Raw genomic sequence first — 12613 nt, forward strand, 5'->3', positions numbered from 1 at the left:
TCTCTCTTTTTCAAATCCAGGAGTTATGATGATTTTATTTTCGCAGGCATTTTCGCGAAAAAAAATAGAAAAGACTCTGTCGAAAATCGCTTCGATCGATGGTCGACCTACGCATTATCGAAATCTGCGTGCTAAAAGTATGAAAATTGAATTCTTGCGAGTGCAAGAGCGAATTTGCGCGCTCTCTGGCAAACTGCCACTTTATTTTGCCTCGCTCGAATGAGAGCAACGTTCGTTGGTCTATTCGTTCGTTTCATCGTCACCGTATGCAAACGCGACGGAGCGCGAAACCCTCTTAAAAGGCGCGACGAGCCCTTTCACGAGCAGTTCGCCCCGCCATGAATTTTTACTACGCGATGGTGCTATTAATTTAGAAAAGTGCCGTGTGCGCCTTCTCGTGATTCGTGTCATAAAAGGAGCGTTTTTAGACACGCCTTAGCCTCGATTGATTTTTACGCAACGCGATTACCTCGTTTAATTGCTTTGCGACTTATTTTCGTTCGTACGCTTGCATGTGTCACCTTGCGTAGACATGTGCAAGGTCTTAGAACTGCGTATGTCGCGATTTATGCGCGGTATTACGCTGTCAAGCCGCGACATTCTTCACGCCAATCAAGTTGATTAAAAGCAGATACATACCGGTTGGACGGGCTATGGTTTTAAGAGAGGATAATTCTATTATAATCATTGAGATTTTCCTGATATGGTAATTATTTTCTTACATGAAAGTATAATTAAGGTATAATCGGTATAATTAACATAATTGAGGCTATAAAAACAACGCGCCTGTCGACAGGAAATGATGAAAGTCTACTCAACGCAAATATCAATGCGATACGATTGACGATCGGGATCGAGCAATCGATTGCTGAAGCATGCAATATCGTACAATCCGATGTTTGTTTTCCGCTTGTTTTTTAACAACCGATAAACCTGTCCGCGGCGCATACAATCCACTCATTCTATAAACATGAAAATATCGAGCCTGACATTTGACGCATGGCGCTACGTCAGAGTAAAAATCCATCTCTGAATTCGAATTGCCGCGTCGGCCAAAACTTTCGCTTCGGGGCTTTTCACATTTTCCCTATTTTTTTGTTAATTTTCTGCATCGAGAGGTTCCACTCGATCAACCGTTTATCAATCCGCTTCATTGTGATCCACGTTTCGCGTTACTTTAAACGTAATATTCGAGCGATTGTTGTGCATAAAAGAACTCCGCTATACAACAGGATCATTTTCAATCGATTAATCTCCAGGATGCAAATTTTTGTTCATGTAATTCGGCGATGTAATTTCAACGCATCAAAAAAAACTCACAGATTAAATGATGGATTTTTAGAATTTAAATCGTAATTTATTTAAGAATAATTGTTTAGCGATATAAAATAATGTATAATTGAATAGATGAACAAAAGTAGATTCAATTGCGACGCAAATCTGCCCTTTTGGAAAATCAACCGCCTCAAATTTATCTCGTCTCGTTAATTAGTAGACGTATACGCGCAATCGTTTTTACGCTCATTCCCAAAGTAAATCGGTTCAGCTACGTGCAAATGAAAATAAGAAAGAAACGATGTAAGGGAGACGGGCAACAATTGGCAAGCGAGAAAAAAAAGAGACAAAGGGGAGCAAACGGAAAAGCGGGTAAAGCGCGCGAGAAACGATCGTACTGTTTCACGAATGTAGGGCCATTTTATGCACACTGTTCCACGGAATGAGTTCCAAGGGGTTGCAGAAGCTTGCAGGATGCGATTTTCGACGATACCAAGGGATTTCGAAACGATAAAAAGGGATTGGCTGAAAAAGGGAGTGGTGCTCTGGACATCGAAATGATTGTGCCAATATAAAGTTAAAGAGGATAGAATATGTGTATGTGTAAACTAAAATTATATATATTACAGTATATATTTTTAAATAATATATATCTTTAACACACCTTTACCTTTTAAATTTATAAAACATGAACACGGATTTATATCATTTTTATAAGAGTACGAATTGTTATATATTTACATTTCTACGTATGTATTGGATACACGAGGTGTTTTATAAACGATATTTTGTTCTGTGATAAGAATGGATTTTTTCTTCAATATCTTATTTTTTCAATTTCCATGCGGTTTCCTTATTCTTATATAAAGAAACATGCATTTCTTATTTTTTTCATATCGTATAGCTCATTGTGAAAAAATAAATATATAAATTTATAACTTATAATAAATATATAAACACATAAATTTAAGATGCTAAAACAAAATATCGTTTGCGAGTATTATCATCAATCAAAAAATAAAATCGTAACATTATTGATACAAGTAAATTTACGCGACTATATTTCCGTGATGATTGAGAGAGAGCTAAAAATATTGGATTATAAATAATCGAGAATGCGATAATCTATTATTATCAGAAATATGACAGGTAAAAGTGAGTTTGTTCGAAACAATAGGAAACGCAATCCCGAAGATATGGAACGTAAATCACAAACAACGAGAAACGAGGAGAAACGTTTCTGCTCGTCATTTATATTTGGATGATTCGTGCGAAGAATGTGCGGCAATTTAAAATTGCGTGTGAAACGAAACGAACGAACCGACTCGTCGGATTTTGTTTCCGCAGGCGATGCACATCCCGATGCACATTCCGTCCGAGTTGTCGGGCGCGACCGCGTGACGCACTCGCCGAAATACGCGCGTCTCGAGCCCATTCATTCATCCTCGCGCACGCACATGCGTGACTCGGGCTCGCTCGCTCGCGCGCGGATTCATTCATCGTCCCTAACATGTGATGATTCGTGACAAACGCACGCGAGAGAGCGCGATTTTTCGCGCGTGTATCGCGAAACGCGGCCGCGATAATCAATGCGCGTCGATAATTTACGCATCATGAAAATGTTTTCGAGCACGATAGCTGTGCCGTTGGAAGCTGCGACGGCGATAACTTGATTTATGAACGGCTTACGGGCGGTCGGCGTGTTTTTCATCGCGCGACACGCTTGTCGGACGTATGCTTATTTATTTATTGTATTATTCTTGCGCCCATCCGACATCTTTATATTTCGATAGATAGGAGCTTACTCCGTCGTAGGAATGTGAAGCGGAGCAACATTAAGATGATTTATCGCTTTCATTTTGAGTATCATTTTTCTCGGAAGAAACGACGTGTCGTCGTCGAATTATGTCGGCGTCTCTCAGATTCTATGGCATTAGATTTGTGTCGCGAGCTACCGTTCCAATCGAACAGGTAGCCTCCATCATTGATATAAATAGAGCGCGCCAGTAAGCGGATTTTACTTTTATTTTTATTTTTATTTAAGCGGGTTTTATTCCAATCGATTCTCGCAATTCCGCTGAGCTCTCGTATAAGGATGCTTCCTGCGGGGGATATTATTTTATCGGTAATTGCGCTGATCGATGCGCCATGCAATATCGATGGCTCGAGGTTATTCTTTGTTTGAGAGTTAATTTACGGAGAGCAGAACTAGACCGTACGAGGCCGCGAGAGGAAATGTGGCGATCGAACAGGTTGGCGCGATTAAAATAGAACGGGGACAACCGTCACGAGCGAGACTTTGCTTAGTTGCCTATTGCCCGAGATGAAATTGGGAATCGTGCGCAGTTATATTTCTGGCGTTGGAACTCCGTCGCAATAATATTTAAGATTCGAAACAGCTCTACGCGAGCGTCAACTGGCCCAAAATGATATACGCGAAAATAAATTAAGTACGAGCGATCGTATATTATAATATTTCATAATTAAATATAATAAATAATATAAATAATAATGCCTCTCTCGCGCAACAATAATAACCACTATGCTGATTTATAAACTAAGCGGAAGAATTTATTATTTACGCGCGATTTTGAGATAATGAGAAGTAATGTGTTGGAAACACCTAAACATGATCTATCAAAAATATTATTTTTTATTTTTTGTTTAAATAAAATCGTGCATCTTGTCGAAGACGGTTTAAGAATTGTCTGCGTTCATATGATATCATAATCGCTCGCCTAAAATTAGCTAATGACGCATTTTACTATCTTCGATGACTCGGAGGATTCCTCGCCGATGGATTCGATACGTTCTGAAGAGCACGTTCTACAGCTGCGCGAATCTGTGCTATGTTAAGGTAGCGAAGCCAATCTTTCGCCGAAATATCTTTGATCGTGGCAGCGCGTCGGCGCGATCATTCTCGATAAAGGACAAGCGATCGTTTTCTCGTACGGAACGGTGCGCATCCTTCGTAAAGGAATTCCAAGCACGCGGCGCGCGATATATTCGCGTATTGCGGGGGTGAGACGAAAAATCGCAGGCCGCGTCTCCGAATGGCGTTTTACCTAGATTGCACGGGCAATAAAACGTATTTTGCGCGTATGCACCGACACGTAGAACCGGCTCGTACACCTCTAACTTTGCCCGGCCGCGAAGCTAATCGTCCTGATTTATTGACGGCGAGACTTCTCGAACGTGACCCGAGCAAATCGCTCGGCTCGTTTTGGAAAGGGCGTCTCGGCGCTTAACGTCTTTCGAAATTAGAGCGCACGGCAGTCTGCGCAAATTCTCGAAAACGGAAACGACTCGAATTGTCGATTATTTCCGCGCTCAATTAATCCCAGTCGCGCTTGGCGCGACGAAATCAAAGCATCATCGTTTGTTCACCGTTGTGGAAAGCGGAGAGCAAAGTTGCCGGATCGAAATGGCGCGATTACAATACGCGTTCGCGTATACATATTTATAACGGGTATGCTGTTTTCAGAGAAATATCATTGATTAACGCGTAAACTGCGGGCAAATAATAAATCCTTCCGCTTACTTTATACAAATCAACATTAAATATATTGGCTATTATTGTTACGAGAGAGACATACATTATTTATTATATTTAATTATGAAATAATATACGAGCGCTTGCACTTTATTTATTTTCGTTGTTTATGCCGTCTCGGGCGAGTTTACACTCGCGTTATAATGCGGACAACATTAAACATTGCATGCAGTAAAATCAGATCGAGCCATTCTCATTTTGTTAATTCTATTCAGATTGTAACGCACGAGTGAAATATAATATACGGCACTGCTTTCGATAAATGTTTAAGTTGTAAATCGACAAGTTACACAAGCATTAATATTTTTTCAATTTCAATATCGCTACGCGCTATTACGTTATAACGCTTTAAACGTTAATACGGCCAGGGCGCTTATAAATACGGAGCGCCGATAATCGATTGTACGTTTATTGGTTGTACCGATAATCCAGATTGCCCTTAATCCGTGTTCGAATGTTCGGAAATACGCTCGCGAGGGGATCTCGATTGTAAGCAATATTTTACTGCGATCATGGTTATCTCTTATATCGTTTTCGAACTGAAAACGCGAACGCGTCTGTGGCTCAAAAATACCGAAAAGGACACGATACCTACGTTATCTCCCCGATTAATTGCGCCTGCAAAGAAGAACAGATTGAATCTCAATTTAATAATCGAAGTTTAAATACAAAAGTCATGGCAAAGGATGTCCGTTGCCGTATAGCGTAGCTTATTAATTCAAGAGACGCATGGAAAACGCGGGATTAAATCTGATTTTGATCGCTCTGATTCTCCTTTTTTCACATCGCACAAAAATATAGATAAAGGTATTTAAATTTTGATTAGTCGAATGAACGCTCTGTAACCTGGGATTCGAAAAAACCGTTTGTAAGTAAATTGATCAATTTAAAGAATCGCGAATTTGTAAAAGTATTCTCTTAAACTGAGTTGCAGCGAAACTATCATTGATTATGATATAAAAATTGTGATAATAAAAATTTTTATTGTATATTGAAAATTATCTGAATTATGTTTGATATCACTTTGATCGCAAAAATTATTAATCTATTAAAATTTCTTTTGAAGAAAAAAATAAATTAAAAATATAAACACTTAAATTTTTATATTAAAATAGTGACTAAGATACATTTTTAAAAATTGTGGTTTTGCTATAATAAAGACAATTTATTCAAGTTCAATTTTGATTTGTTTTTGGAGAATTTATCTAATTGAAAATAGTAATTATATACATATAGAGCTCAATATATTATATATAGCCAATTGAAATGCGATCCACATTTATTAAAATAGTGGTAGTTAATTCAAATTTGCCATTTAAAAAATGAAAAATAATGAAAAGTCAACTTGCAATAACCAAAATATAAAGAAGTTAAATATCTGAAAAAAAAACAAAGTTTTGAAAAAATGAAACGTTGTTTTTTCCACAAAAAATCATATTTTATGGAGAAAAAAAAAATTTTGTTTTTTTTTATTTACATCTCTATTACTGATTGAAACAGCCATTAACTGATTTCAGTGAGATTTTGCTGATTTTTGTAGTATTATATTTATGACTAAAAACATCTCAGTGATTATTTGCCGCAGTGATACAGTGATAATATATATGAACAATCGTTTCGACGGTCATTCCGTTATTGAAAAGTGAATGCTGGAAGAGAGTATGAAGATTCGCAAAGAATACAAACAGCACGTTTGCTTGTATTACACGGCTCTCGATACGGATGCGTCATTATCTCGTATTTATCACAATGGCTGCAGGATAATTTAAAGGAAATAATGTTTGAAATTAAATTTACTCGCGATCTCTGTGAACCGCGATTTCAAAACACCTTTTATTTCGAACATACGGAGATTTTAATGATATTTATCGGCGCAAAATATTTACTATGCTTCCCGCGTGTGTTTATGCATCGAACGTAGAAACATCCCGTTCGCCATTCGCTAATGTGTTATGCGATACGAATCTAGATCTAGGCCGCGAATGCGAACGTAACGCACGCGGAAAACGTGCGATAATACATACGTCACGCGAATTAACCGCATAAATCACGGGGCGAGATGACACCAATTATTTATGCGATAAGCCGCGGCGAGTCCGCGATGACTTTCCTCGAACCTTCGCGCGTCGTAAATGTTTAATTTGCATTTAATATCGCGGTTACGGAGCTGTATTTGCGCAGTTGCACTAAACAACCTGGAGCCTGCTCAAAATATTGCCGTTTGTGGCTGCGCGAGCGTTGCAGCAGCGAGCGAGTAAACAGCGGTGCGAAATAAATCGCGCCGTCGGCGGAATTTATTACCGATTGCCGCTCGCGATCTCGAGAAAAATTACGACGATAAGAGATGGCGTATATAATTGATAATTGATTAAAGAATCGAGAGCTCTCGGATCAAACATTCATATTAAATCTCATATATATTTTTTTCAGTCTTGGAATTTGCGAGTCGAAACGAAACGGGGAGTCGAGAATTGACAGTTAGGTACACACAACTAGTGTTTGCATTCGAAATTATATTTAACACGGGTAAACAAAGTTTACGATGTTACGATGTCCGCGCCCGTGTCCGCGCGGAAAAAATTCGTTGCTCCACCTGGTCCCGCGGTGGGCCCGACATTCGTAAACAATCGTCGGCGCCAAAATTCACCGATGACTCGGCGCATCCCCGGGTCGCCCACGCCGGCCGCGCTAATCGGCTACGCAAATATGAGCGGGAGCCGACGTAATCCCTGCTCGTGGACTCTGGTATTTTAATTGACTCGGATTCTGCGGACCGCGCGCCAGTCGAGCTACTCGAGATCATTTCGCGCTATCATAGTCGAGCACTTTCTTCCGATGATGAGACGCGCGCGCGTGAATCATCGCGCCGGCACGCGGCGCGCGGTGATGTCAATCTTTGCTCAGCTGACTGACGAGATCGGGGCCTCACCTTCGTCGCGCGAGACACCATCTCTCCTCTCCGACCTCGCATTCTTTCGCGTTCGGTGTAAACGCTCGGGATGAGGAGGCGCGACGACTATATAAACGCTGCATTTCCTCTCGCGTCGCGCTGATGCGTTATCGCGTCGCTCCGAATCCGTTCGTCGCGAAATTCCGAAGATTTATGACTGGCGTTAGTGGCCGACGTTATTCGCGACGTTGATACTTTGTTGGAATATCATCGTTTTGATACCATTTTGCACGACGCGTTCTTTGCACCGACATTTCTCAACCTGTATTTTAAAGAGAATTTAAATGCATCGGTGAAAAGAAAGAGACCATTTCTCGTAGGAAACTTTCGTCGTTACGCCAATGCAACAATTTATTTTCTCGCGAATGCGCGACACGAAGCCTGCGGATCGATAGGGATTTGATACACCTCTATAAGTTTTATTGATAAAAGATGCAATGTGCACTTTAATCGAGGTCGCTCGTTTTAAGCTGGAAAGTTCGAAATTTGGTGTCTATCGCTTTTCGATGCATTATTTGCAGCAGATTCGAGTTACATTTCTGTGATATTTCTTTTCGCGCTGCCATCATCCATTTCCGCCATTTCGATGCCAGTCAGCTGAAAATTCGCGTTGCAATGTCGCGCGATTGCGTCTTTGATTATCGAATAAATAAATTCGCCACAGCATCGCCGGGTTTCCGACGTCGAGTATTTTTCTCAAACGAAACGCGCAATGCTCGTGTACATGTTGATGCTATATACAGCTGCACACGAATGTAATTGCCTCGCCACCCCGTGACCGGTGAATTCCACGGCGACTGAATCATCGAAATAAAATATCATCGATCGCCATTCGAACGTCAATCTCCACGGCTCCATTAGCAAAGAAGAATATTCTTATTTGAAACTCGTGACGCATCGATGACGAATTACACGGATCACTTGAGCAGAGCCGTTATACTTGCATTCGCATGGGAGGAATTTCTTGCAGGAATGCGATAAGACTGTGAATTTTCGAAACGAGATCTCGGTAATAGAGTTTCTTAATTAATAAAACGAATCTTTTATCGTTGTCTACTTGTATTATCTCTCAGTCGTAAGAATATCATCGTAAAAGGCGAATAGAAAATTAAAATTTGCAAGTGCTTATAAATTAAGAGAAGAAAGTTAAGATCTCTGGACTTAAAATTTGAGATTTAGGAATCGCAATTTAAGCTTGCGTCGAGAGTTTGCATACACCCAGATTCACTTATGCGTTATCGTTGCATTGCAAATTTATAATATCGCTTTTATAACTTTCTATTTTCGCTCTCCCGCGCTTTTCTCTCGAACAAAGTATCGAAGTAATAAAGTTCCGGAGAGCTACGATCGCCGAGATTAATATCCCACGCTCGTCGCAGCGGCATTTCCAGTTGCGACTAATTGGCAGCCGGTATTACACATAGGCACGGTCGCTATCGTTGAATCGCTTGCGTAACGACGTTAAATCATTGCGCGTTGCGATCGAATGCATGCACGGTAGACGAAAAAAAAAAGAAGAAAGGCGAGAGATGGGGGCGAGCGAGAGAGAGAAAGAGACAGGAGGAATAAAGCACGCGAGATCGATCGCGAATGACTCGAGGGCATACGTTGCATTAATTCTAACCCGGCACTACCACGTAGACATTTCGATAAATCTCGATCTCGTTCTGCGCCCAGACGGAAATACAACCCACGTGTATCTACGTGTCGCTCGATTTCAACTTGCTTCGATTGCACTCGCGGCGATTTAACGCACGATATATCGTCCATACGTGTTATTCTGTTATGTGGATATAAGGTCACTCGTGTAAAGTACGTACAGCGACGATAAATACGGTACATGTGTAAAGCCGATGTTCATTGAAACGCGGAATGAAAGAACGTCGTTTGCGTCCTTCCGGAAGAAGTAATTTTTTATGTTCATCCCTATTGCACGCCATTTTGATATTTTAGCGTTGGTTCATGGCGATTATTCAAAAGGAAAAACAAACAAAGAATATTTTTATACGACTTTTACACGTTTTGTAAAACGCTCAGATTTTACTTGCGATAAAAGTCGATTGTTTTCACAATTTTTTCGACTTTAATACAATAACCGTCAGAATAATTAATCTAAACGGCCAACGTCTTTCGCGCGTATATACACGCGGTCCGGTTTTAAACATAAATTTATGAAGCGCTTCGCGCAAACGGAACAGGAGCTCTTTTGTACGAGCGGGATGGACTCGGAAAGTTGCGAACTTTTCCGCGTTATACGTTTTTGGTGTAAGAGTCTATTATACATACATATAATAAACGATGACATGCCTTCTGTAAAGGTCATGTGCCAGTCGCGCATACGCTGCTTTTTAATTACGCCAACTTGAAAGCACGATTGCGTGTTCTGGGAAACACGTGACAATTACTTTTACGAGAAAACGCTTTGATCTTTTTTTGGCAAAATTGTTGCGTCAAACGAACACGAATTTTGTAGACTTAAGTCCATTTTAAGACCATGTATAATTCGCGACAGGCTTTGTATATATGATCTTTATTTTTAAAAAATCCACTTCCTTGATCTTTAATATTATAAAATTTTAATTCTCCAACATGCAATATAATAATTTGGTTTTAATTTTGCGATAATAATGTTAAATTTTATTACAGTATATTTATTTTTATATAAATTTTAATTCTCCAACATGCAATATAATAATTTGGTTTTAATTTTGCGATAATAATGTTAATTTTTATTGAAGTATATTTATTTTTCTTCTTATATTCTTAATATTTAATAATAAAATTTGTTATTTGTTTTTATTTCAAGAAATTATATAATTGGATTAATTTAAAGTATTTTGTAATTTTTAAAGTTTGCAATTTTTTTATCATGATTTTCTATTTAACTAATGAAGAATAAAATTGCAATTAAAACTTTAAACTTTTAATTAAACTAGTTAAACAATTAATAAATTAATTCATTAATAATATTAAAGAGATAAAAATTTTTAGTAGAATTTTATAATTTCGTATAATATAAAAATTATTTTTCGTAATAAAAGGAAATACTTAAATAGATAAAATTCATATATATGTGTAGTAAGATACGTGACATGTATAATTAGATTTCTATTTTAAATTCTGTCGCGAATTATAAAATCATCTAAAGTGGGCTTCGTGAAAGAAAAATTTCTTTCTAACATTTTATTACCATGTTTTTTTCTTGTAGAGAATTTTTAGAACGTTTTTAAGGGGTAGCTAACTTGCGCCATAAACTCTTTGATCCTTTCACGACAGTACCGACAATAAATTTATCTCATCTCTTTTCTACAAAGTACAAACGACAACGTAATAATACGAAAGGTTCGATTTTCTTTCTCGGCGAAATATAACACGCCACGTTTCGGCGGCTCGATGTCGCCGAAATTCACGTTCTCGCCCACAGTTTCGCCTGCGATCGAGCACTTTAATTAAACCGTCGTCGCGGTGGTCGCGCGCGAAAACCTGGGGCAACTGGGGCGAAAAGAGCAAGGACGGAGAGAGATCGTAATACGATTTAATAATTTATTCCAGGCACGTCGTTCGGCGAGTCGGCAGCGGCGGCGACGCGGGGCGATTGGGAGCAGATGGGCGAGGGAAAAGAATCGAGACAAAACGGCGACTGGAAGGACGACGAGAGGACCACGGGCGGCACGCGGTTCACCAGCTGGACAGGTAAGAGGGAAAACCTGTTGAATTAATGTCACTCCTACCTCGCGTTCTCTCGCTCTCGCCTCTATTTCTAATTTGTGCGGCGCGTCCGGTATCCAATCCATACGATACAATAGTTATTAATTTTGACGTGCAATTGAAACGCGTGATTAACGGATCGAAAACGACCGTTGATACGTATTATCCCGACGGACTTTGGTGTATGTTACTCTCTCCCTCTCTCTCTCTTACGATGCTTCCTCTGTAATTACCGTGTTCGCCGATCACGCTGCTCGAGCATGTACGACATTTCCGCCGATCAACGTGTCCGTTGTCCATAATTGAAATTGATCGGGAATTAACGTCGCGCTTTAAGCGACGTCTCCCTGGAATAAAAATACGCGCGGCAGACGTGATGTTCGGGAAATAATCGGAAAGATTTGGTCGGGACGGTTTGTGCCCTCTGTCTCTAAAAAATTAATCGACGCTCGAATGTACTTGGAATCGTCGCGAGTTATCGTAATACAATATACTGCAATGCGGAGGATGTAATGTCAAAAAGAGGAAAAGCGTATGTTTACTTTGAAATAAACGCGAGCGCGCTCGAGAACAAATATTTCTTCGGAAATAATATCGCAGAGAGATATAATCTCACATCTCGCAAACATGATATTTATTGTTTAACTTAGCAAATAACTAATTGCTAAATGCGTGTATTCCATCTCGTTAATCAGCTGATTTTGACAGAGATGCCGCGACGAACTATTCATCTTTGAAATTTTCAATGTTGCTATCGGCGCGAACTTACGAGCAAACTCTATACAAGAGGCCTTTTTCTCGCGATATAAGCGTGGACAATGGCAACTTGTTTCAAAGTTGATAAAGCACGCGTACCTATACGCAGTGTAAGGATAATGCCTCCTGTCAAACAGGTATCTCACCGTAGGACGCGTCGATTACTTTGTCAGCGCGGTAGATTTATACGAGTTGAGTATCGTTAGCAATTGGCTTATCTACCATGATATGGAATAGCTAAAATTTTACGCGCGTCATAAGTTATCGAGCAACTTTATACGCGGACGAGCGAAGTTCCGTTACAAAATATATCGGGCAACGTAACTTTGCAAAATATGTTATTTCAATCATTAATAATATCCGCAATATTA

The 12613-nt window shown here is 39.6% G+C and overlaps 1 protein-coding gene across 5 annotated transcripts in view; it reads left to right on the top strand.

The window, feature by feature from the left end:
• Cmpy (crimpy) overlaps positions 1-12613 on the top strand; it is a 251460-nt gene that overhangs the window by 146420 nt on the left and 92427 nt on the right. For all 5 annotated transcript variants that reach the window (XM_083081385.1, XM_083081387.1, XM_083081384.1 and 2 more), the window contains one exon: positions 11331-11471. In XM_083081385.1, the coding sequence (XP_082937511.1) occupies positions 11331-11471 (141 nt within the window). The remainder of the gene's footprint in view (positions 1-11330; positions 11472-12613) is intronic.

Source organism: Camponotus vicinus, unplaced genomic scaffold (assembly GCF_025532165.1).
Source record: "Camponotus vicinus isolate PSW18456_S1 unplaced genomic scaffold, iyCamVici1.0 SCAF_11, whole genome shotgun sequence".
In the NCBI taxonomy this organism is placed as follows: domain Eukaryota; kingdom Metazoa; phylum Arthropoda; class Insecta; order Hymenoptera; family Formicidae; genus Camponotus; species Camponotus vicinus.